Genomic DNA, 26,541 nt, shown 5'->3' with positions numbered 1-26,541 from the left:
AAGTGCTCATAAACTATTCTTTCAATAGTGTGTTCTAAAATTCTTCTGGGAATTGAAGTCAAGTTTACTGACCTATAATTTGAAGAATCTTCCTTCATCTCCTTTTTTAGAAAATTGGTATATTTGCCTGTCTCCAGTCCTGTGGCACTTTTCTTTTCCATAGTTTTTTTCACACACTGCCTATATTAAATACTGGTCTCTTCTACATCCGCAAGTTTTATTTTATTTATCCTGTGATATAGTTCTTTCAGACCTAGTGACTTAAGTTCGTTGAGAACAGCCAAGAACTCTTATATTTCCTCACAGCTTTTGATTTCCATTAACTTTTTAAATCTCTACTCTTGGATCTAAAGTTAATTTGGCTCATTTCAGAAAATATTGATCACCTCCTCTTTGCAAGGTACTTAAGCACTGAAGATAGCAAGATAAATATGGCACAGACTACTCTCACGTAGTTTATAATCTAAGGGAAAGGGGTTGGGGAAAGGGTAGAGATGAGGGACTTTAACATATATGCAAAAACCAATGATAAGTACAAAAGGGAGGCCCAGGGCAAATTGCTAAAAGAAATTTGAGAATGAAAAGACTACTTTCTGCTCTGGTAGTTAGGGAAAACTTCATGAAGGAGGAGGAACTTGAGTTGGGCCTTGGAGGAAACAAAAGTCTAAAACAGAGAGAGTAGGAGTTGGCAGTGAGGGAGGGATTTAATTTCATGCATGGGTGACAGTATCAACAAAGAAAAAATTAGGAGAAGACAAGGTGAGAATGGAGAACCAAGAATTAGTTCATTTTAACTTGACTCTAGAGAATGTGAAGAAAAGTAGTAGTATGTAGTAAAGTTGGAAGGGCAGGTTGTGGAGGGCCAGATGAAAGAGGCAGTGAGATCCAATGACATGATCAGATGGCACATCAGGACAGTTACTTGTATAACAATGTGAAAGATGGTTTGGCAAAATGATAGATTAGAAACAGGGAAATGAGACCAGAGAGGATATGAGAGAGTTTGATAAAGGATAGGATTTGGGTATTTACATTGAGAATGGAACATAGAGGATTGTAAGAAGTATTGCCATGGCATCATTTATTGGCCTTGACAGCTAATTAGATGGAGAGAGAAGGAACAGTCAAAGAGGATGCCAAAGTTCTAAGCTTTTTGATGGGGCAGATGTTGCCATCAGGAGAAATAGAGAAATTGGGAAGAAGGGTGAGTCTTGGAGGGAAGATGAATTAGGTTTTGGACATAATGAGTTTGAAATGCCAGTAGGAAATCTGGGCAAGGATAACTAACCACAGGCAGCTAGAAATATGGAACTGAAATTCTGGGGAGAGGTTAAAGGTCTTGGCTAGAGATTTGGAAGCAACTTAACAGAGGTAATAATTTAAACCATAGGAGTAGTTGAGATCACCATGGGAAGGAGTACAGAGAAAAGAGGACCAGAACGTAAAGCTTTGTTGGAGAGAGGAGGGAAAGACCCACATTTAAGTGCAGGAGGAGAATGGAAAATTGCGAAAGGATACAGACAAGGAATGTTGACCAAGTAGGAGGAGAATGAGATGAAGGCAGAAGAAAAGAATAAATGGTATGATCAACAGTTCCAGATGCAAAAGGAAAATGTCAGATGTCTAGGAGAATGAGGGCAGGGGAGAGAAGAGGACCTGTGGAATTTAGCAATAGCCAGTGTCAGAGAGAAGAGCTGTTTAAGTAGGGATGGGTAAAGACTACCAACTTGCAAGGTGGTCAGAAGTGAGTGAATAGTTGTTGAAGTGACCTTGGTCAGTATAGAGTAATCTTTCTGGAAGGTTGGGCGTAGAGGAGAGGAGAGAGATAAGACTATGGCTTCATCAGCAGAGTCAAGGGAAGGGTGTGGGGGAGGGGGAGCGGGCTTTGAGTATTTTTATAAGCCAAAGGAACCAAAAAGGTAATATAGGTGACACACAAGAGCAGAGACACATTTGATAGTTGTACATAGTGAAGTAGATGAGAGAGAATGGGGTTGAACTGTAAGGTGAAGAAGATATTAAACTCATTCAGAGGAAGTCTACTTCTGATATGAGAGAAAAACAAGAAAAGATGAATGTGTACAATGAGGTTCAGAAGAGGTAAAGGACTTTATGGCTCTTGGACTTGTCATTTCAGTAAAGGTAGTCTTCTACTGAGATTGAAGGAGAGGAAATGGAATCTAGGGCTTCACAAAAGAACATTCTTTGGTAGAAAAAACAGAAGCAAAGGCAACAATTGAGATGTCCTACCTTTTCCATTACCATACCATCTGCCAGGCAGCATATTTGCCCCTTTGGTCATCCATTTACCTCCAAGCATAACTTAATAAACCTCCAACATTTCTCATAGTTTTATAGCCACCAGAATTGTTTTGGTTAGAGTTTTAATTCTTACTCACCTAATAGAGTGAAGCAGAAGTTCTCATTCGTATCCCTGGGGACTAATATTACCTCTGTAATTGCTGTTATGGTTAATGTCTGACATTGAAAGTACTTAGTTAATGATGCCCAGGGACTTAACAATTTTCTACAAAATTTGAAATAAAAATATTGACTAGGCAATATGGATAGAAATTCGTGGCAGCAGATTAATGTTGAAACAATGCCAAGTAAGGACCTCATTAGTATTTTTATCTTGTTTCATTTTATCTGAAGGATTAAAAATGAACACTGCAATAAAAATCAGTTATAGTTTCACTGGGAACAAAGAAATGGATTCCCGTTTCTGTACCAGTTGTGCTTCCTTTGGCAACATTGGTTGCCATTTTTTCATCAAAGTTCTGCGCTGTCAGTTGCCAGACAGTATTGAAGGCCTTCTGCTGTCAGGTGGCATTCACTGGGCAGTGCTGTAACTGAGGCACAGTGTGTCTATCCTCTAATAATGATACTGCAAATTAGAAGTCATTGGTAGTATCTGCTGACATTTCAGATGTTTTCTGCAGGGAGCAGGTGAGTAATTTAGCTTTTTTCGTGACCATATTTATGATGACAGACAGGAAGTGAATAGAGTATGTAAATGGAGTTAGGAAGACTTGGATAGCAATCCTGTCTCTGACACTTACTGCCTGTGACAGGGCAAATCAGTTCACCTTTCGTTGCCCCAGGCAACTAACTCTCAAAGACTCTAAGGTGTTGATCTGCCCTGGTGGGGGAGTTTCCTCAATAGCAGTTCTAAACTGCACTAATGAAATCTCAGGTCTGGGCCAAAAGAAAATAAAATTGACAAATATAATGTAAACATTGCTCGTTATGTTGGAGTGTTATGGTTCTGTCTTCTGTTGTAAGTATTTTTGCACAGATAGTCATCATTGTTTCCTTCAGATGTTAGTGAGAAGCAGTAACCTTCACAAATACAAAATAAAATCCTGTCAGATCACCCACTTCCAAGGTCCTTTCCAGCCCTAAATCTCTAACCCTCTGACTCCTGTGTAGCATCATGGGATGCAGCAGACTTCATTTGTTTTTTTTCCACCAGCAGCTAGGCCTGTTCTTTGTCTCATCAGGGTCTCCTTCAGGTTTCAAGCTGGCATTCTTACCTCTAGTTTTTCAGGGTTCTCTTTGTTGGGAAATAATAACATGCCTCCGTTCCTGCAACCCAGTAACAGCACATTGATCTCATAGGTGATTGAAAAAGACTTATTATGAAGTACTGTAGGGAAACATATTTTGTTGTTAGGCAAAAGTAACAGATGAAAAGGTTAATAAATTCAGATCTCACTCAGTGCTGATCTTTACCCACCTGTAGAAAATATGCACTATTCTCCCTAGCTCTTTTCCTCCTAAATTTCTCTCCTGTTGTGGTTGTGATAATGGCATAATTCCAGTTTCGTGGCTGTGGGTTAGCTGGCCAGAGCTGGCGTTTCCAGCCCTGCAGAATCTGCTTTTTCAGCCTTGAGTATGGATTGGGTTATAGAGTCTAGGTGAGAGCCTTCTTGAGATAGTTCACAGTTTCAGTGATTTCAGGATATCTCACACTAACAAGCCAGTTAAGCCTTTTCTATCTGACCTTTTCTATCTCAACTCCCCAACTGCTAGCAAAAAAAAGATATTGTCTCCCATCTGCACCCCAAGGCCATTTTATCCCATTTTCAATTCTTGGAACATTTCTGCACATCTTCATGCTCTGAACCTAGAAGTCACTTGCTCTTTTATCTTGCTCCATGTCTCTCTTAATAATAACAGCTTACATTTTATACAGTGCTTTATATACAGTTACCCTGTGAGGTAACATTTTACAGATGAGAAAACTGCCCCTCAGTGAGGTTCAGTGACTAACGCCTAAGGCTCTGGCATTTAAACTAGAGTTTTTCCAACCCCACAAACATCATTCTACCACCAATCCATTCTCTTCTCTTTTAACGTGATCCCTGAAGTAGATTCTACAAACAAGATTTTTAGCTGGTTTATGCTTTGATGAAAAACGAGATTCTAAGTTTTTCTGCCCAGTCCTATAGGGTGTTACTGATCTTTTTATTCAAAGGCTGTTCCCACCAGACTCTCTGGCTCTGCAGTTTTAGTTCTCAGATAAACCTGGCCTTAGCTCCCTGATTTTGGCTAAGCCCCTGGGCCAGTAGATACTGGAACCATTCCATCCCTTCTCCTCAGCTAGAAGGCAGTCACAGGTCACTTGGAGTCTCAGGGTGCCTGTCCCTAGGTTAGGGCAGGCCTATATCCTGGCACACATCAATTTTACCATGATTTTTAAGCAAGAATTCATGGGTACACTAAGAATCAACCTATTCTCACCTGTATTTCATAGCATCATTTCATCATACCTCCTCATTGAGATCTGATGGGAGTATCGCAGTATTTTTACAGAATGACAGTCACAAAGCACACAGAAACACAGAGGAGTGCCCTATGCAGTCAGCCAACCTGCTGCTTTTCAGAATTTTTAATATGACTCACCCAGTGCTTAGCAGAGCTGATATTCACAGCCATTTATGAATGTCAGTCGCCTTGGCTGCACTCCAATACTATCCCTCATTTTTGCTCCATTAAAATATCTCATTTTTCAGCCCTTTTGTGCTGTAAAATCTCAGTGTAACTTCAAGGATGAATGGAGTAGGGGACCAAAGTGCTTTTAAACCAGACAACAAACATTTATTGAGTACCCACTATGTGCAAGACTATGTGATGTATGACAAGCATAGAAACTGAGTAAAAAATTTTTCCTAAAGTTACTGCTGGCTTCCAAGGACATAAAAATTAGGAAGTGTTATTTTCTGTTTAACCCTCCAGAAATTCATGATCATGATGGCCTTAGGTTCTTTGATACTATTTGGGGAGACTGATAAACGTGGCTCATATAGCACATCTTGAAAATAAACCAAGATAATCATCCATTTGGGGAAAAAAGGATCTCCTCTAGCAAGGTTTTAGTCCAGGGGTTCTTAAATTTTTGGGGTGTCATGGAGCCTTTGGGCATACTGGTGAAGCCTGCGAGCATATTGGTGAAGCCTGTGGACTTCTTCTCAGAATGTTTTTAAATGCATAAAATATATAGGATTTGCCAAGGAAATCAACTCTTGAAATATGCCAACAAAATATTATAAAATAAAACAAATTCACAGACCTTAGATTAAGAACTTTTCTTCTTGTCCATTCCTTATACATTCATTTCAAGAAAGAAAATGAACAAAATCACAGGTGACAGTTAATCTGTTTTGCACGTGGAAGGTAGAGGAAATACATAATGATCCTCCTTTTTTTTTTAAACTGCTGTTGTGAAACTTGGGCTGTGGTGGAGTGGGCAGACAAGTTTTAAAGTGTGGAGAATGCCCTCTGTAACTCAGTGATGCCAAGTATATAAAAAAAAGCCTTCTTCCACCCTTCCCCCACACCCACCACGTCTGTGCAGCATACATGCCGTGGCATCACAGGGATGTGGCCAAGACTGTGTTGGGAACTGCTTTGGCAGCAGCAACAACAACATAGCTCCAGTGACCCTGCCATCTCTGGAGTGTGGGAAGATGCTTACACCACAGCCTCCTCACAGCTTATCTCTGGCTGCTGTGGTGTTCCTCCCTGTAATTAGTTGTAGCCCTAGATGAAGGGAAAATAACTCAGTGTAGTATAGACTCGATTGGGGAGTATAACTGGAGCCTTCCAAGCCTAGAGGTGTTACTTATTATGTTGATTTATATGTGCAGGTGTAAATGGCATTAAGGCAAGGGTCACTTCTTTTTTTTTTTTTTTAAATTATTATTTTTTAATGTTTAACAATCACTGCCTTACAATTGAGATTTTATCCCCCCCACACCTACCCCCCACTCCCCCCCTCCCTCCCCACGACTGCATACAATTCTGTATAGGTTCTACATATACTTTCCTATTGAGTATATTTTCACTATAGTCATGCTATGTAGTCAGACTAAAATAAATGAAAGAAATCATATAACAAATCAAAACATGATACACAAACACATACACATACACAAACATGATCTGCTATATTTTGTGAATGACTTCCATATTTCTTTCTCTGAGTGTGGAAGGCATTTTGCCTTGAGAACCACCTTTGGGATTTTTTTTTTTTTATAAGAAGTTTTTGCGTTATTACAAAATTCCAAGTCTACCAGAAAAAACTCTCGCACACTATGGTCGTTGCTGTGCACAAATTTCTCCTGGTTCTGCTCCTTTCACTCAGCATCAGGTCATAGAAGTCCTTCCAGGCCTCTCTGAAGTCTTCTTGTTCATCATTTCTTATGGCACAATAGTACTCCATTACATTCACATACCATAATTTATTCAGCCATTCCCCAATTGATGGACATCCCCTTGACTTCCAGTTTTTGGCAACTACATAGAGTGCTGCTATAAATATTTTTGTACATGTGGGACCCTTTCCCATTTTTATGATCTCTTGGGGATATAGTCCTAGTAGCGATATTGCTGGGTCAAAGGGTATGCACATTTTTGTAGCCCTTTGGGCATAGTTCCAAATTGCTCTCCAGAATGGTTGGATGCGCTCGCAGCTCCACCAACAATGAATTAGTGTTCCAACTCTCCCACATCCTCTCCAACATTTATCATTTTCTTGTTCTGTCATGTTTGCCAATCTTATAGGTGTGATGTGGTACCTCAGAGTTGTTTTGATTTGCATCTCTCTAACCAATAGTGATTTATAGCATTTTTTCATATGATTATAGATATCTTTAATTTCTTCCTCTGAAAATTGCCTGTTCATATCCTTTGACCATTTATCAGTTGGGGAGTGACTTGTATGATTATACATATGAGTCAGTTCTCTATATATTCTAGAAATGAGGCCTTTATCCCCGAGCTTAGCTGTAAAAATTCTTTCCCAATTTACTACATCCCTCCGGATTTTGGTTGCATTGGGTTTGGTTGTGCAAAAACTTCTCAGTTTAATGTAATCAAAGTTATCCATTTTGCATTTCATAATGCTTTCTATCTCTCCTTTAGTAAAGAATTCTTCCCTTCTCCATAGATCTGATAAATACACTATTCCTTGCTTCTCAAGGGTCACTTCTTATCTAAAGGGAATAGAGAGCCAGGCTCACAGTCTAGAAAACCTGGGTTCAAATCTCTCTTCTGACACACACTAGCTTTGTTACCCTAGACAAGTCCCTTCACTTCTCAGATCATAAGCAAATCCCTAAGACTCGAAGTTGCAGAGAAGTAGCTGCTCCAGCACTTAGCATAGTGCCTGGTACATAGTAAGTGCTTAATAAATGTTGATTGATGGTAAAATATGTTTCCTCACTGGCAGTTCCCTCTGCCTCTTAAATCATAGGTCCTCCATTCCCTTCCTTCTTCTTTCTCCTCCCTCCCAAAACCAAGCAACTCCAACAGGGCTCAGCACGTAGTAGACACTTCATGCATATTAATTGAAGTGAATTATATGTAATGTTTCTAAGATTTCTAGTTTTGGCATCTTTGAATCCCTAGGATTGTAATGTTTATTGAGGCTGGATAACCTCTCTTCTCTTCTTGGTACTCTTTCAGTTCCATCGTTATAAGAAAGTTGCTATCCACAGACTTCACCAGAGGCTTAATTATTTCATTCAGTTGTGTTTTGTAAGAAAATGTATGAGTCTGTTACTGTCAAGTGATCATTGTCAAGAGAAATATATCTTTTCAATAGGACAGATTAAAAAGGCTCATTTTGGGCGTCCATCCATTGTTTGTGCCAAATCTATGACATATCAGATACTAGTCATTTGGCCTTTATCTTAAATCTTGACTCACTCACTACTAAAGATTGAATTGAGTTGAAAGATTGCTAGTATTAACTTTGGCAAGAAAGAAGAGAAGTGCCACCAAGAGCAATTATGACATAACTAAATCAGACAATAGAGAAGAAAAATGTCTTTGTTCACCAAAAATGAAATAATAATTTCATGTGACATCTACTGAATAGATAGCAAGATGCTAATTATAGCTGATAAAAATTTATCATGGTATCCCTCTGGATTTCTTTCCTAAAGTAGACTTTGAAATTTAATTAAAAGCACATGAAGGTAGAGTTTGGTATCAGAAAATATATATGTATTTTTAGATTTCAATGGATTATTGATTTTTATTTTATGGCTGATACATATTCATTTCACATTTGGACAGACACAGCAGATGGCGTTTCTCAGGAGCTGTTCTCTGCAGGCCTGGTTGATGGTCATGATGTAGTTATAGGTAAATCACTTTTTAGTATGCAGTGTTATCTTTGTCTGTTGATATGCCAAATGTAGAAGTGCTTAGAAAATGTTTTCATAAGGGAATGAGTCTCCACTTTACTTCATATAGAAGCTTTTAAATTCTGCTTGAATTTTTACTTTGTATATGACAGGAATTTATCTTGGGATGTGTTTTACTTGTGTTTCTAAAAAATAAGAAAGTCATTTTTACATACAATAACATCTTATTTATCCAGGAGTCACTTAAACAATCATCTCAACTTGTCAAAATTCCCAGAATCCCAGGAGTAAACAACATAGATCACTGCAAAAACAAATGTCCCAAAGTCCATTTGGTCAGGCTGAAACACTGTTCATGAGAGAGTTCCCACAGAGCCTTCCAGAGCATTTATTTTACTCTTATTTTAAACACAATTATAACAAAGTTGACTTTCCAGTTTCCAAGTCCATCCTAGATGAGAAGCTACAAATTATAAAGCAAAGGAGAGACAGGCAAATTGACATCAAGGAATGGTGACCAACAGTCTGGAATCAAAGGAGTAGGCAGATGAACTATCTCTAAATGACAAGAATTTTAAAAAGTATAATCGTCTGGGGACTTTAATATCTTTATGTAGCTCAGTAGCCCTTGAGGGCTATAGCGTAGCATAGAACAGTGAATGTGTTCATAATGATGACCATGAGTCATCAAGACAAGGGTAAATTCTGTTTTATATCCTATGTATAAGAAGACAGAGAAGTGCTTACTGGGGTAAGCTTCAGTTATCTGAGAAAGTCACATGTGGAAACCTTACTTCCCAGGTGATGCTGGCTGTTTCATTATGTGCATGTACAGCTGTAAATGCATGTTGATCTCCACTACTGATTCACCTCAGCAATTTCCTAGAAGCTGTGTCATGAAATAATTTCTCACAGAAGAGCTCTGCTTTTCTTATAGAAATAACTATAATTGGGGGTGACTCAGCATCCGATGAATCATACTTGTGACCCAAATTATATCACAAAAAGCAAAGAGAGGATAACTTTCACTTTCTCCAAGCATTTCAAATGGTAACATTATTCTCTAAGTTCTTGTGAGCTAAAGTAGATACTCCACGGATTGGTTATGTACTTAATTATTCCTTTGCAAATGTATTGATTTTGGCCCTCCAGAAGTTAACTGTACTATCTGTCACACTTCATTCTGCTATCTAACCATTGTGGAATCCTGTGACTTTTTTTGTTCCGATTGGTTTCTAGGTGAAGACTGAGAAAATGAGCTGTTAAACTAAAGTTGCTACTCTGTACTTTGGTTCAGAGTTCTTTTAAATTAAAATCGTTAGTCCATTGAAAAAGCTAAAATACTTTCATCTGTGCAGAAAAAACAAGAAAATAATATCTTATCTCCAGGTTTACCCATAAAACTGAAAAGGAAAAAGCCACCTCAGTGAATATTGAAGTGTTTCTCTCCCAACAAAGATCTCAGGCAGCTAGAATTCAGATGGAAACAAAATGAATTGGGTTTTAAAATAAAAAGCACCAGTCGTTAAAAAATAAACAAATAATGATCAGCTCTTTCTCCTGCCTGGCAAGAATGTTGTTAAAGCAACAAATGAGTGAGAAAAGATCTGTGTTATATATTTCCTGTACATAATTTCACTTAAGGTACTTCTCCTATTTCAGTTTACCTTCTTTGTCCCAGGATAGCTAATAATATGTGTATGCATATATTCTTAAAAAATGTAATATACAGCCATTTCCATTTTTTAATTGTTCATCCTTCCTACTCCTAAAATTGTTTGCTCTTTTACTATTTTCTTTGTAATAATAATATTCTTTCATGTGTGCTATATTTGAGAATATAACCAGGTTTCTACATATATTCATTATGTAGTGGTGCTGAAATGAATTAAAGTAATTTAAAATGGGGTTATCATGGTGATATAGTCTTCTGTCATGGATGACAAGAAATGGTCTGCACTTACTCGTGTTTTCTATTATAGTAGATGATATATCAGGTCTGACTATCTGATCAGCAATTAAAGTATTACAAGGGTGAGCAGATTACGTTTCTGGAACGAATCACATGTCCCACAACATGGCCTTTACGAAAAAAAGGATAATTTTCAATTGCGCAAGAACAGAAATTTCAAAGACAAGATTCTCGAAGTGCTACAGAATCTATTGTTTTCAAGACTGCAGAGTTCAAGTTATAGTTTCAAATTTGTGGTGGTGTTTGTCAGGAACTCTGCAGAAAAGAATAAAAGGGTTTTTGAGGTGGTGAACTTTCTTCAGTTATCTCATCGAATAGTTTGAATTAGTTAAAAAATAAATTTCCAATGGATTTCTGTGGTTTCTTTTTTTTTTAATCTTGAAGTAAGTTTTTATGATGGAATGAAAAGCCCTAAAAAAAAAGCAATAGTGGAAAAAACCATATGCTACGGACCAGTGAATGTTATGACTTTTACTGAAACAGTAACAAATGGAGGTTTCACAAAATCTGCAATACCTAGCTCCAGGGTAATCTGCCTTTGGTTTCCATACCTTCATAAAACAGAATTTGGATTGAAGGAGGAGACTGATAGGGACATGAAATGATTGCCTTATTGCAAAGACAAGAGTAGAACAGAAATGAAATGCATTGCTTATAGACTCGAGTAATAAGCCAACTGTCATTGTACCATTAAAGGTGCCTTCTAGGAAGACTTTTTGCTTTGCATAATTGGGAAATGATAAAATTGATGAACCCCCTGAGTGATTATTGGCTAAGGAATCCAAATTTAACTTTAAAGGTGCAAAAATGTAGAGTAAGATGTAATGTGAAAATATGCCTATTGTGTCTGGTTCTGTCTTGACTTAGAAAAGGCAATATGCAAGCTCTCAAATTCCTTGGTATTCCCAAATAAAAAAGGCTATAGGAGAAAAAGATTAGTTTGCTTAACCTTGCTTCAGTGAGAGGTGTGGTTTCTGATTGAAAGGAACTGATAAATGACATTCCTCTTTTCAGCTGAAGCCTGCAGAAATCCAGCTTCTCTCTAATGTGTCCAAGGAAACAATAATCCCAAGTTCTGCAAAAACCTTATGAAACATAAGATTCTTCCTGCTCCTTTTAATAAATCCTGCAAGTTGCTGAGCAAGGTGTGGCAAGCAGAGCATCTTCAAATACTCTTCCAAGAGACAGTTTCTTGGCCTGCCCAGCCAGCTCATTCTGTCTTAGCTGCAGTCAGCAAGGAAAGTTACTGGAGAGAGGTTTTAGATGGAAATGGTAGGTGAAAGCCAGTTGGCAGTGGGCCTTCTAGAATCACACCATTGTGTTTTAACCCATGAAATCCCTCAGTGCCCTGGCACGCAGTAGGCACTTAATAAGTACTTGATTCACCCACAGTATCATCAGCATGTGTATGTTTATTTTGAGCCCTTGAACATTCCCAGCAAACAGCAGAAGTTTAGAAAGAGGTGCTGATACTGCCTTTTACTATGGCCCTGTAGTGACCTATATAAAATTCCCTTTTAAAGTCATTTGACTCTAGCTCATCAAACTAGTATATTAGTCTAAGTGCACTAAGTCTAAATGACTAAGTACCCTTTGCTGTTACTTGCAGATTTGTGTAAACAAGTTCTGTTCATCACCATGCTATGGGGAATGAATATGGAACTAGGGAGGGAGGAGTGGGTAAAATCTGTGGTGGAATCCTGACTCCGCTCTACCGTGTGACAGGTCATTGAACTTCTCTGGGCTAACCTCAGATTCTTTACCCATCCAGTTGTATTGACCACCATGGTGCTTGGGCAGATATCCAACACCATCGTGCACAGAACATTGGGCCTGGAGTTAAGATGACTCATCTTACTCAGTTAAAAATCTGGCCTCAGACATTTACTTAGCTGTGTGACTGGGCAAGTCATTGAACCCTGTTTGCTTCCGTTTACTCAGCTGTAAAATAGCACCTACCTTCCAAGGTTTTTGTGATGATTAATGAGGTAACATCTGTAAAGTATGAAGCACAGTGCCACTAAAGTGAGTTGTAGAGGGAAATGGCCAACCACTCCAGTATTTTTATAAGAAAATCCCAGTGGGGTCATGAAGGGTCAGGCATGACTGCAAATAACTGAACAACAGGGGGCTCTTAATAAAGGCTTTTTCACTCATTCAACTAATGTATACTATATGAGGCATTTGGGGACACACAGAACTTGTGGCAACTCTCACAACTATACGGTTTTACAAGAAACTTTGTTTTGTTTTTGTTTTAATCTCACTTTGCATTTTCTAACACTTCTGTGACCCTGGGCAAGTCTCTTAAACTGTCTGCCTCAGTTTCCTCAACTGCGCAATGGGCGTAATAATAGCACCTGCCTTCCAGGGGTTTTGTGATGTTCAGATGAGGTAATGTTTGTGAAGTGCATAGAACAATGCCTGTCACAAAGCAGGTGCTTCATAGATGCTCTTTGTTCTTATCATTATTACTGGTCGCAGTTGTTTATTTACATGATGTTTACTTCTAAATGAACCTCCCTCCTGTCCTTCAAACTGAGCAAACTGTCCCTTGTAGCAAAGATTTTAAAAAGTAAAAAGAGAAAAAAATCAGCAAAATCAACCAAGATATCATAGCCTTGTCCAAGAGTATTCCCACAGTCATTGTTTCCCATATCTGCAAAGAAGGGAATCAAGGTAGTTGAGGCATCTAGGTGGTGCAGTGGATAGAGTTAGGAAGTCTTGAGTTCAAATCCAACCTCAGGCATTTGCTAGCTGTATAATCCTGGGCAAGTAATTTATTTCCCATCTGCCTCAACTTCTCCATATATGACAGTTAGGATAGTAATAGTACATATTGGGTTGTTGTGAGGATGAAATAAGGGAATACTTAGAGAACACTTTGCATACCTTAAAGTGATAGATAAAATGCTGTCTATTCTCTTTTCTGAGGCAAGACTTGGTCATTATAATTATATAAGCAGAACCTTTATTTTTTAGGAAGGTAATCTTCCATACACCTTGCCTGCTTCTGCTCATTGCCTGCCAGAAAGGGAATTTACTTGATTGGGAGGGCATTTTTTTCTGGCTCAATTACTGTCTGGCATAGCCTTTTGAAGTAATTTTTATATATTCATCTCTGAATCTCTTATCTGAAAGGGAAGCAGCAGATTTTCTTTGCTTTGCTAGCATACTTGGTCTCTTCTCTTTAATTCTGCTTTAAAGCTCCTGTCTTCTCTTTAAAGTGTGTGTGTGTGTGTGTGTGTGTGTGTGTGTGTGTGTGTGTGAGAGAGAGAGAGAGAGAGAGAGAGAGAAGACTGACTGACTGACTGACTTAAATGCCCAGTGTCACATAGCTGTCGGATGATATAGTCTTGTTAATAGAAATTTGTACCACACTGAAAAGTAGGGATGGTTGTTAATTAAAAAACAAACAAAACAGCTTAGTATTGCTGTTCAGGCAAGTACTCAAACCTTACATATTTTTATTTAATGGGCCAAGTATCTTCACTCCCAGGGTGTGCTGCAAACACAATCCTGGATCACTGTGGAACGTGAGGATGCTTGTGCTAGGTACTGTGCCAACCCTAGCAGCAGTTAGGAAATCTCAATCTGGGATGTGCAGTTTTGAACTTATGACACCCCAGGTCACTTTCCTGGTGAAAGACTTGGGGAAGAGAGAACTTGTTTTGACAATGAAGCCTTCTTGGGGCCTCTTATATTCAGTTTAATCATTAATACTGTGATTTTTATTTACTAGTGAGAAAACTTAGAGGTCAGCTCTTATCACCTGAACTGCTCTGCCAAACCAAGTCTCACTATCATGCTTTAATATTAAAGTTTGTAATTTTTCCAAATGTTGGAAAACCCTTAAGCATGCAGCCCCTGAATGCTATTGTATTTTTAGTCATGCTCATATTTAGTAAAGATGTGGCCAAGTGATTTATGCTTAGGAGTTGGCCACATATTAAGTGAGTACCTTGGGGTTTATTAAGAATTGCAGGCACCTTGGGAGAAGAGGTATCACTAGTGTGCAGTATTCTGTTTATTGGAGTTAAACTGGGAATATTTTTCCTGGCATCACCAACAATCTTTTAGGACTTTTTTCTTTTTTCTAAGTCTTGCTGCTGAAGATGCCAACTGTAGTGTCCCACTTTTCATTACCCAAGCTTCTGTTTTCTCTTATTTACAACTTCTCAGAAGTGTTTCTGGTACTCAGATAAGGCAAAAACACACAGTCAGCTTTTAAAAGTTAGTGCCCAGAAATAATACTTTAAACTTTAATGCAGGAAAGTCCTGGTTCTGGAGTAGGAGTGACTGAGTTTGTTGGGCTACCTCTGCCACTTTTACTAGTGTGACCTTTGACAAGTCACTTCAGCTGTTTCCTGATATGTAAAAGAGGGATCTGGGCTGGATACGTTCTTAAGTGCCTTTCAGGATGAAAGCTATGGTCCTATAAAAGATCACTATTTTTAATTTTGCAGATTCAGAAGCATGAACTTCTAATTCTTTAGTTGTAGATAAGTTGAGGACTCAGTGAAATTAAAGGTTTCAGGAGAAAGATTTTTGTTAGGAAAACCTCAAAGCAAATATTTTTTAAGGGAAGTTCTTTTTAGTAATTCCACTGAGTAACTTCCAGTGAAGACCTGGTACAACATTGCCTTCTTTTATGGTGTGAAATCTTTAAAAAAAAACTATGTCAATACAGTGTAAACTTCGACAGGTAGGTCTTCCTATATTGCAAGGGTTTGGGGTAGAGAGTGGGAGAAAGAGTGAGTTACCCTCTGTCCCCAGAAACCACAAAACTCAGGGATTAAGAGAGGGTAACAAATGTAAAATGACTTAAATTCTGATTTTCCCAGGAATTTGAATTTCCTTGAATCAGAAAAGTGAATCAGAGCCTACAGAAGAATTCTTTTTTGGTGTGCGTGCCTTGCTCTTGCTGCCTGTTTGACTGTGTAGTTTTGTCCCCTCTTGTAAAATGGAGAGAAAACCCCCTGCACGCATTTTGGCAGAATTGGGGATAGAGTTTATATCCTGCACCTGAGTTTGGGGATTGAGTGGAATTTTTTGAAACTGGAACTGTTATTGACATAAGCTAAAAGCTGCTTCTGTATCATTCTTTTAAAGCATATCATAACACCTACAATTTCCCTCATTGAGCTCTGATTCTGAATCCTGGGACAATGAATCTTTTCTGCTGCACAACTCTCAAACCCTGATTTTTCTAATGAACTCTTTCATTATTGTTTATTTAGAAATTGTAAGTGTTCTGAGGCTTAAATGGGATGATGATGAATTGAATATATGATACCTTGTGCTTCGTAGCTACAAATGTCAGCCAATACCGTGATAATTGTTGTTACTTCTGCTGCTACTACTATCAGTCAAATTAATCAGTAATTATTAAGAACCTACTGAATGCCAGACATTGTGCTTGGTATATGGTACACAGATGCAAAGATGGAAACTGTCTCCACCCTCAGGGAGTCAGCATTCTAATGGAGGAGACAACAAATAAATAAAAGTCTTCTCAGAATAAATCTAAGGAGAATAAACAGAAACACACCATAGCTAAATGCAAGCTATTTTTGGAGTTAGGCACTAGCATTTGGGGTGTCAGGAAAACCTCCTTGTCAAACAGAGGAGTCGGCGTTTTAGATCTAGATATTTTATATCTAGATATAGATATTAGCAGCATTTATAATACATCATATATTATTTTATATTGTTGTAATAATTATATATTATATAACATATAATTGGTTTCCTTTACAATCCTATGTATTTTTAATGTATTTTAAAACATTATTTTGAGAAGAGAGTCATAGGCTTCACCAGCCTGCAAAGGGGTGTATGGCTCAAAAAGATTAGGAACCTCTGATGTAGAAGGTGATGCCCAGTATATGCCTGACACTTGGAGAGGGGAGGACATTCAAGGTATCTCAGATAACTGGGGCAAAGAAGCAGAGATGAGAGATGGTGTAGTGTCTTACTCAATTTGTCAGTGGGTTGTAGAGCTCAGTTCCCTTAAAAAAAATTAAATCAGAACATAGCGAAGGGTCACCATTATTAGTATTAATGATATCAATAGCACACATTTATTTGGTTCTTTGTGTGTTATAAAGTACTTCCCACACTATAACTCTTTGAGGTAAGGAGTGCAAGCATTGTTTGCCCCACATTTTCCAAAAGCATTTTACTTCCCCGGGGTTCAGGGAGACAAATTAAGTTTCTCAAGATGATGCAGCTAGTGTCACTATTCACAGTGATGTCAGGCACAAATTGGAAGGCAGGAGTGGAGAGACACCAATTCATACCTAAGGATCTACATACTCACTTAGTTTTAAAATGTAGTATTATCAGTGTTTTGTTGTATTTTTTTTTTTGTTAAGTATTTCCCAATTACACTTTGATTCATTTCAGGGGACACTTGGGAATGTCGTGGGACACGTGTGGACCTCCTGTTTGTTTCTATTTAGAGCATAGGCATAGTCAGACTATACCTTAGAAAGGTGGTGTCAAACTCACATAGAATTGGGTCCCTGAAGGCCAGAAAGCCACAAATTGACATTACCTGTGTCATGTTGTATTTTTGTTTATTTTGTTAAACATTTCCCACTTACAATTTAATCTGATTCAGGCACAAGGAATTGATACCCTTTCCCTTATTTACAGATGAGGAAATAGGCCCAGAGAAATTCGGTGACTAGTTTAAGATTACAGAGCTTACTTATTAAGTAGGAAAGCCAGGGCTGGAGCCCTGGCTCCCAGACTCCAAATCCATTACATAATATCTAATCACCAGAGCAATGCTTTGAACCCAGCCAGGCCAAGATTTTTCCCCTCTATACACACCTTCAGCTCAATTCAGTTCATCAAATTTTTTTTAAGTACCTGCTATGTGCAAAGCATTGCATGAAGCCCTGGTGACATAGAGAGGTAGATTTCAACACAAACCTTTCTTTAAAAGAACTTGAAATGTGATGGATAAGCTGCACACAAAGATCTATGAAATGGTGGGGGCGGGGGAAAGGGGAATGCCAAAGAAAGGCCTAGGAAAAGTCTATGAGAAGTTTGAAGAAGGGGATATATGTATCAGTAGACTCCTGATCTCTGTGTGATTTTAAGTTTCTCTATTTTGTCTGTTCATCCTCAGGCTCAGCTGTGACAAAGCTTTGTCTGACTCATCTGACACTTTGGTCAATCTGTAGTACAATTTGAGCAACAAAGAATCCATAGTTGCTCACCCCTGCTGCTCACAAAGTAACTTTTATGAGCTGCTGCTAATTATAAGCCTTAAATCATCTTATTAGTAGGACCAGTCCTCCAGTGAAGTCACTTTGCAGTCCCAGAGCATATTCCTGTATTCCATTTGAATCCAGATTGAGGCAAACTCTCGTTCATTGATAGAAACGTTTGAATGTTTTATAGATCCTTGGTAATATAAGTTCTGTCTGTATGTTTATTTTCATCCACCTCCAGCTTTTTGGAGGCTGTACAAATTTTCAGTCATCCATTAAACATAGTTTGGTGCCTAGAATACAGTATAAGCAGGTTTTTTTATGCTTTTAATGCATTGACCAGTGTGCTCACCAATGCCAGTCTCCAATCTGAAACCAAACCCATGCTCTTACTTGTTCAGCATGTGGAATAGGAGACAATCATCTACTGCCTCAATCTGATTTCCCTCTGCACCAAATTCCCTTGATTTCCCAACTAGGTTAGTGGGAGAGCAAAGAAACAAAATTCATTGTAGTTCTTTGAGACTCAGTGCCTAACTTTCTTTTTGTCTTCTCCTTTATTTCTTTAGACTTTGATTCGTGCTAACTGACTTGGTGCTCAGAATTATAAAATTCTCAAATTTGGTTTTGTGCCTTTCATTTGGTACCCTTTTGGGAAAATAAAGAAGAGGTATTTGCTGAGCCTAGTTATGAGCAGTTAAGCTTGGGTTCTTAAATTTGAAGCTTGTTGTGCTTTTACCATCCAAAATTATTTATATGTGGATATTTTAACTGCTAATTAATTCTGAGTCTTGGAGAAGAGACATTAACTGATAGCCTCCTGGAAGATATAAAAGCATGATGGGGTTTTTCCAGCACACATTTTTTCAGTTATATTACCAGAGTATAGGCACCATCTCTTTCTTAATTATCTCTGTAACCTGTTGAGCAAGGTTAGTCACTGAGGTGTCCGGCTGGGTTTTGCAGCAAGGAAACTAGAATTAGTTATTGGAATCGGAGTACAGGGCTCTGCCTTACTTACATCTTCTCTGCCCAACCTGTTGCAAAGTGAGACCTCTCCACTAGACCTGGCAGGCAGATTTGGGGGGTTATGTTGTTTTCTTTTGAAATATAGAAAAGCTTCAGAGTATCCACTATAAGGGAATCAGGTCAGTCATGAGAAATTGTGAGACCAGGAATAAGAACAGCAAATGCAGCCTTCTTCCATTCCAGGTTCCCAGGAGGGCCACATTGATTTTGAGCTTTCGCATTTGCTGTGATAGTCTAAGTAGTCTACAGTGACTTTACTGAAACATAATATGTGTATTCCCTGGTTTTTTTTTGTTGAAAAATCTTTGAGTGAAATAGGGTCACCTCTTTATACTTGTCATCAAAATATGGCAATCCCAGTCAAAGGAAAAGATTCTGGAGTTGTTTATTCTTTGCTGTCTTACTTTTATTTACCTTCGCTTTGGCTGTTGTACTTCAAGGTATTGTCATCTCTTCTCCTCTTCCCCCTAGAACCAAACTCCTAGAAAAAGCTGCCTGTACTTGTTACCGGTACTTGTCAAGATACTTGTCAACACTTTGCAGTCTGTCAGTGCAATCTCATCATTCAACCAAAACACCTCTTCAAATTTATTAATGATCTCTTAATTGCCATATGTAATGATCTGTTCTGAATCCTCAGTCTGTCAGCAAAAGAAGAACATATTCACCAGGCTATACTCCTGGACCCTCTCATCTCTAGTTTTTGTGATGTTCCTTCTCAGTCTGCTTTGCTCGTTAATCTTTCATATCACACACTACAACAATAAGCGTGTCTCAAGATTCTGTCCTGAGTTGCCTCTGTTCTGTCTCTGCACTTCCTCACTTGGTCACCAGATAGCCCATGGAGAGCCCACATACCCACAGTATCAGATGATCTGGAGGAACTCACTCAGCATGTGGAGTACATTCCTTATGGAGAATTGATGGCAAGATGTGGATAGGTAGTTGGAGATTATAAGAGTGGAATTCATGAGAGAGACTTGAGCTGGAGATATAGGGGATGTTGTTTCACAGATAACACACAAAAGGCCCTGGAGTTTGTGAACTCTAGCCTCTAACAGGTTCATTCTTGATCTGGTCAGACAAGTAGACAGCTTCGGAGGGGTTAATAATGTTACTTTATTCTAGTTTAGTCTTCTCCCAAGAGAGTTGCTAAAAATAGGAGTTTCAACTCCTATAGCATTCCCTAATCACCCTTCTCTCAGGGGCCGGTGAGGAGAGGGCAGTGGGAGGCAACTACCTCTGTGTCTCAGTGGGGTCAATCGAGACAGGCACAGCTTGTGAACTCCTCTAAATTCCCTCAAGCCTCAATGGGAGCCAGTCAATGCTCACAAAGATCTCCCATTCAGTGACCAGTGCCCACTTGCTTTATAGGGCAACAAACAAAGATGGCATCTTGCCAACATTAAACTCACAAGTTAACTAGCAATATCGTCATTCTGCACAAGCATAATAAATATTACTTATATCATCCCTATATCTCACTGTGCAGCCTCAGTAGGACTGTCTGTCACTATGATTCTAGGAATTACTATCTAGGATCCTTGGGGCTATTCTGGGGGTTATTATCTGACACCTGGAAACTAGACATTGCGAAGGCCATAAATCTAGAGAAACTACACTCTAAAAAGGAAAACAAAATCTTGCTTACATGCAGATGTATATCTCATACAGGAAGAGGAATGCAGATAGGTTGTGATCTGTACCCTTGGAAGGAGTGCCTTCAGTTGGGCATCATCGATCCCTTCAGTTGGGAATCATCAGTCAGATGAAATACACATCTTCCATGAGAATTTGTATCAACAAAACCATGTAGGGAAAATGGGCCTTGGATGCACTTTTTTTGATTTTTTTTCCCTTAAATATATCATCAAAGATAGGAAACAAACTTTCCCCTTAAATTTTATTCTCACCCTACACAAAACCTAACTGGGTATTTCATTCTAAATGTTGTCCCTTCACTACCTCTACATAATTTCCATTAGTTCTAATGTGAGGCGAGTTCAGAGAGGGACAGGAAAATAGCTTTGGAGGGTGTTAGAGATAACTGAGTTTAAATATTTCACTACCCAGGCTCATTTGAGCTTTGGTGCATTGAAAAGTAATTCATAGTAATTTAATATTTGAGGATCAGGAGAACTTCAGAGATACCTTCTAGTAATAGCCCACATCCAATTATTCTATCAAAGAAAAATTAGAATTCCTTGCAAAAGCAAAGCTCACACGTTAACCTCAAGCTCTTTCTTAATATTTAAGTTACACTTTATAGTACATGAAGCAAGCATAGCCTATGGTCTTGATGGTGAGATATATTTCCCATGCTATAATATTACTTTGTTTTCACATGAATAAGAGCTCATGCTAAAATAACCCTTAAAGCAGAACCATTACCATTTTACTTGTATCAGGTACATGCAATATTTGTGTTTATAAGTGTCAGATAAACCTTCTATCCCAAGCAGGGTAATTGAAGGTAAGTCAAGTTAATTTTTCTGCAGCTAGTTGCCAAAATTAAAGCAGACTGTCAAGTGTGCTGATGCTGAGAGCCAGAAGCCATCTGTTTCAGTGACCCCTGTCCTAGTTATTTTAACTATTAGTGCACGTGCTTTACAAAGCTGTTAGTGATCCAGTTGAGGTTTTGGAGCACCTGCACCATTCCTCCTTCAGCCTCTTCTTGAGGATGTAGGGACTGCACTTTCTGCTGTGCTTCCCTGATAAGAAATCAGAGTCAGTAATAGTGCTTGGGTTAGAAGGGATAGAAAAGAGCTGGCAAACATTCACATTAGCAATGATGATATTTTAACCTAAACAGTTCAGTATTATAGTAACATCTTATGTTTAAGAATTTGTAGTTTACAGACTTTATCTCATTGGCCCTCTTTAACAACAGATAAGTAATATCTTGTTCTTCCAGTTGATCTGTGAATTTATCAGTGTATGTTCTCCATCCAGTGGTGCAGATCAGAAACCATACTTGTCTTCTCAGACTGTGTATTGTCTTCCATGTCCACCAAAATAGCCTCTCTAGAGGGTCCACCCAAAAGGTTGAGGTCCATCCTCTAGATCTCTTGATGTTAGGTGGGTGGACCCATCAGCTCCTCATGCATTAGCACTTACACTTGCTTCATGATCAGACTGCCTCATGTTCCTGATCATAAAGATTTTGGATGATATCTTTTATATTGTTGCTTCTGCATAATTTTTGTTGGAAATAAGTTACACTCTAGTCACACTCATAGTTGAGCCCCTTCATTGCCCTACCTGTGCATTGTCCTTCAACTTTCCTTCTTTGTTATTCTGTGTCAGTCAGTGATTTGCAGCCATATTAGAAGTACACCATTAAAAATAGGATCTTTGTGCAAATCAAAACAACCCTGAGGTACCACATCACACCTATCAGATTGGCTAACATGACAGAACAGGAAAATGATAAATGTTGGAGAACATGTGAGAGAGTTGAAACACTAATTCATTGTTAGTGGAGTTGTGAACTGATCCAACCATTCTGGAGAGCAATTTGGAATTATGCCCAAAGGGATATAAAATGTTCATGCCCTTTGACTCAGCAATACCCAAAGAGATCGTAAAAATGGGAAAAGGACACAAATATACAAAAATATAAGCAGCTCTTTTTGTGGTGGCCAAGAACTGGAAATTGAGGGGATGCCCATCAGTTGGGGAATGGCTGAACAAGTTGTGGTATATGATTGTAATGAAATACTAGTGTGTTATAAGAAATGATGAATGCGAGGACTTCAGAAAAACTTATATGAAGTGATGCTGAGTGAAGCAGAGCCAGGAGAACATTATATGCAATAACAGCCACAGTATGCGAGGACTATTTTTGATAGACTTAGCCTTTCACAGCAATGCAAGGACATAAACATTTCCAAAGGACTCATGAGGCAAAATGCCATCCACATCCAGAGAGTCAGAACACAGAGTGAAGCAGACTGTTTTCTCCTTTGTTATATGTTTTGTTTTTCTCATGGTTTCTCCCATTTGTTTTAATTCTTTTAAGCAACATGACTAATGTGAAAATGTGTTTAATAGGAATGCGTATGCAGAACCCATGTTAGATTACATGCCATCTTGGGGAGGGAGGAGGAGAAAATTTGGAACTTAAGGAAATGATTGTTGAAAACTGAAACCAAATAAATCAACAAATTTGGAAATAAAAAAAGGGAAAAAATAGGATCTTTGTTTCAGGAAAAGTTTGGGCTTATGCAGAGTTCTGCACACAACTTCACAAACATAATACTATCCACTTTAATCCCTCTCTTCAGTTCTGCACCCAGTTCATTTTCTACCTGCAGCGATTGTCTACTTAGAGACTAGAAATGCGAATTGTCCATTCTTCTGTGCATTATAGTTTGCACTGAAGTGTAGATCTGCCTGTTTTATGCCTACCTTGACAGCAATAAGAAGGGCCATAAAGCAAAATTATTTCTGCTGTATCAAAATCAAGTATAATTTTAACATAGGACAAACCTTATTAGAATACTCCTCTTTGCTTTACAGAGTTAAATTTTTTGTAGCTATCAAACAGTAAGAACAATGGAAATTTGTGTTATCTGCATCCTTCTGTCAATTATGTAACTGACAGTGTGGTCTGCTGTCAAATATCATTTGCAAAACTTGTCTGTTCCTTTTTCATACCTTTGTCAGAGAGGCCTGTCTATTTATGTGTAAATTATTCTCATTTAAAAAAACTGTAGAAATGAGAAAATAGGCATATGAGTTAGTATTGGTATTCTGTTATGATATATCAACATATTATATTACTTATAATATATTCAGTATTCACTATTGTTGTTCTGATCAGCTTTTTTGATAATAACATGCTTCATTTTTTTCCACCAAGCCTTTGATGTTCTCCCCTTAGGAAATTACCTTGAGAATCAGTCATTAAATACTGTGTTATTCACAGCATGGACCTCCTGTTTGAGATTGGTCTAATTCAACTATATTTTCCACATTTTTTTTGGTTGTTTAGTGCTATTTCTTTTTTCTCCTATAGCACATTAGAGATTGTGATATTAGAGACCACAATTTTGTGTTACCACTCCCCTCCCACCCCCCATCCCCCCATAGAGAAAAGAGCTTATTGTAGACATCTTTACATATCTGGCCTTACCTTCAGGTTAAATGATTTCAGAACAATCTCGTGTCATTGGGTCTCTTAACAAGCTTTTTGTGAACTTATTCCCCCTCCACTGTTCTTCACTGCTTTATGGTGTGTTACCTTTCATAATGTTTCACCTGAATTTCCTCCATTAGATTTAACAGATGAATTTGTGTTCTAAAGTCTTTCTCTTTGCATCTCAAGAAGATGAAGTGTGTTTTGGTTAAGGTCTTTATAGACTTGGGCAGTATTCTCATTGAGCTGATTGGCTTACATCAGTTAAACTTCTTTATTTAATGGTAGTAGTCTTTGTTGGTTTTTATTGTCTGCTGTTTTGACACCATGTTTCGACATCAGTAGCTTATATAAATAGGTCAGTTTGGAGTTGTTTTAGCTTCTTACCCTTATTTTTATTCTTTCTGTTAATTTGATTCAGATTTTGCTGTTTTGCTAATGTGAGTGGTCTTGACAATTAACAGATAGCTAATTAAGTGATTTTCACATTGACAACTGATCATTTCCTATCTGTTAGCATATAATCAGTTTCATTTCTTGGAATGTGATAATAGACATCTGAAGGGCATCTGTTAAGTCTTAGGTAGCTTTTCTCTTATCCAGGTTCAAAATGATTATGTTTATCTTCCTTATTTGTAGGCCTTAGAGGCAGCTAGGTGGAACAGTGGATTGAGTGCTGAACCTAGAATCAGGAAGACCTTAGTTCAAATCCAACCTCAGACCAGGTGTATGACTCTGCAAGTCACTTCACCTTTCTCTGCCTCGTTTTCCTCATCTGTAAAATGGTAATGATAATGATAGCACCTACCTGCCAGAGTAGTGTGAGCGTAAAGTCAGGTAATATTTGTAAAGTGCTTTGCCAACCCTAAGGTGCTATGTAAATGCTAGCCATTGTTATTACTATTTTTATTCCCTTCAACAGTTCTGTTTAACCTTTTGAAATTTTCCTGATAATCAATTTCCCTCTTAAAATGTGGTGCTTAGTTTAGTTTACTTTTGTTTGTTTTTCTTTTTTAACACACACACACATCACTCTTTTGTCTCTTTGGAGTAGCCACAGTTCTTGGATGTTTTTCATATGAGTTGCAAACAAGTCCAAGTTTTCCCCAATTTGCATTTTGTAAAGTTGATTTTTATAGCCCCAAATGCAGAAGATCATGTTGGTCCTTATTAAATATCATCTTATTATTTTTAGCACATTTTTACACAAGACAGACTGTAAGATATGTTTGCAAGTAGCAACATAAACGATATCCTCAGAGAAATATGTGACCAGAAATGGAGGCCATTTGATCATGCAGCTAGAAAAGGACAGTTCATATACTTCATTGGTGTTCATCTAATGTCTAGAAATTTAAAGGAAGGATACCAGCCAATGAGAAGACCACCCAGAGAGGTTTTATAGGAAACCACAGACAAGTGTGTCTTCCAGGAAGAGATGAATTGTAATCTGCAAAGCTGAGGTTCATATTCATATCAATGATATTATAAATCTATTAAAATAATGAGATATAGTTATTTATATCTTAGTTGTTATCTATCACAGCCTTAAAACCTGGCTTTGTGTCATCTTTTTTAACATCTTTTTTGATAAGTAAGCGTGACTTTGATGTTGGATAAAAGTCACAGATAAAATTATTAAATAGGAAAAATCTTGGACAGAACCCCTTGGCTTACCAGTGGAGACCCCTTATTCTGACACTTAATCGGTACTACTCAGATACACAGCTTTTTTTCTCCAGGTTTCTAGAATATGAACTAATAGCACTTGTAGTTTCTTTGAATTTTCATATGAATTGAAGCCTTAAAGATAATTATCAACACAAGTACCTTTACTGCCTATCATTTACATTTACTCTTACCCCACTTTGGACTGTTTCCTTTGCTGACTAACTGGGAAAATATTTACTGACAAGCCTGTGTTATACATATTTGAGGACTATACGAAAATGGATAGAACTTAACAAAAATGGGTTGGTTTCCTAGTAGATATGAAGTTCCATTTTCTCATAACACAAAAGTGTGCTTGGCCTTGGAAGAAACAGTTGTAGGACTTCAGAATAGTTTGTGTGCATTTTTATTATTGTCATGGGCACCAGCATATATTCCCTTGTCTTTCTCTTCCATCTCTTAGTTTATAATTTATAGTTTAGTGGTAAGAGTTTATCATTAAACTGAAAACTAAAGGTTGTCAGACCAAAGCCAGACTTTTTAGCCTTTGGGGAATCTGTCTAAAGAAATATTCTCCTCCAGTGAGAGAGTTACCACCAGAGTGGCTAGAGTTGTTTGGCCAGGAGTTAGCCTTTTAGCATCTGTATCTAGACCAGATGCAACATTCACAGTACACTTCAGAAACTGAACTAGGGGCTTCTGGGTACGTGCATGTCTACAGTATCAACACACATCAGAAAGAAGTCCACATGGGTGAAAGTAGCACTTTGTAGAGCCAATGCTATATCCATAGCAGGTGCTATGAATATGCATGCATATTTCCAGAGTAAATTCACAAAATATAAA

At 38.1% G+C, this 26,541-nt stretch overlaps 1 protein-coding gene across 9 annotated transcripts in view; it reads left to right on the top strand.

Moving 5' to 3' along the window:
- STK39 (serine/threonine kinase 39) overlaps positions 1–26,541 on the top strand; it is a 320,433-nt gene that overhangs the window by 259,294 nt on the left and 34,598 nt on the right. For 7 of the 9 annotated variants that reach the window (XM_072612215.1, XM_072612214.1, XM_072612213.1 and 4 more), the window contains one exon: positions 8,587–8,655. The exons of the other annotated variants lie outside the window; for them this stretch is intronic. In XM_072612215.1, the coding sequence (XP_072468316.1) occupies positions 8,587–8,655 (69 nt within the window). The remainder of the gene's footprint in view (positions 1–8,586; positions 8,656–26,541) is intronic. 9 annotated transcript variants of the gene reach the window in all.

This window comes from Notamacropus eugenii, chromosome 5, assembly GCF_028372415.1.
Source record: "Notamacropus eugenii isolate mMacEug1 chromosome 5, mMacEug1.pri_v2, whole genome shotgun sequence".
NCBI lineage: Eukaryota > Metazoa > Chordata > Mammalia > Diprotodontia > Macropodidae > Notamacropus > Notamacropus eugenii.
Note: the sequence above shows the minus strand (reverse complement) of the source record. Positions and strands in the feature narration are given on the sequence as shown.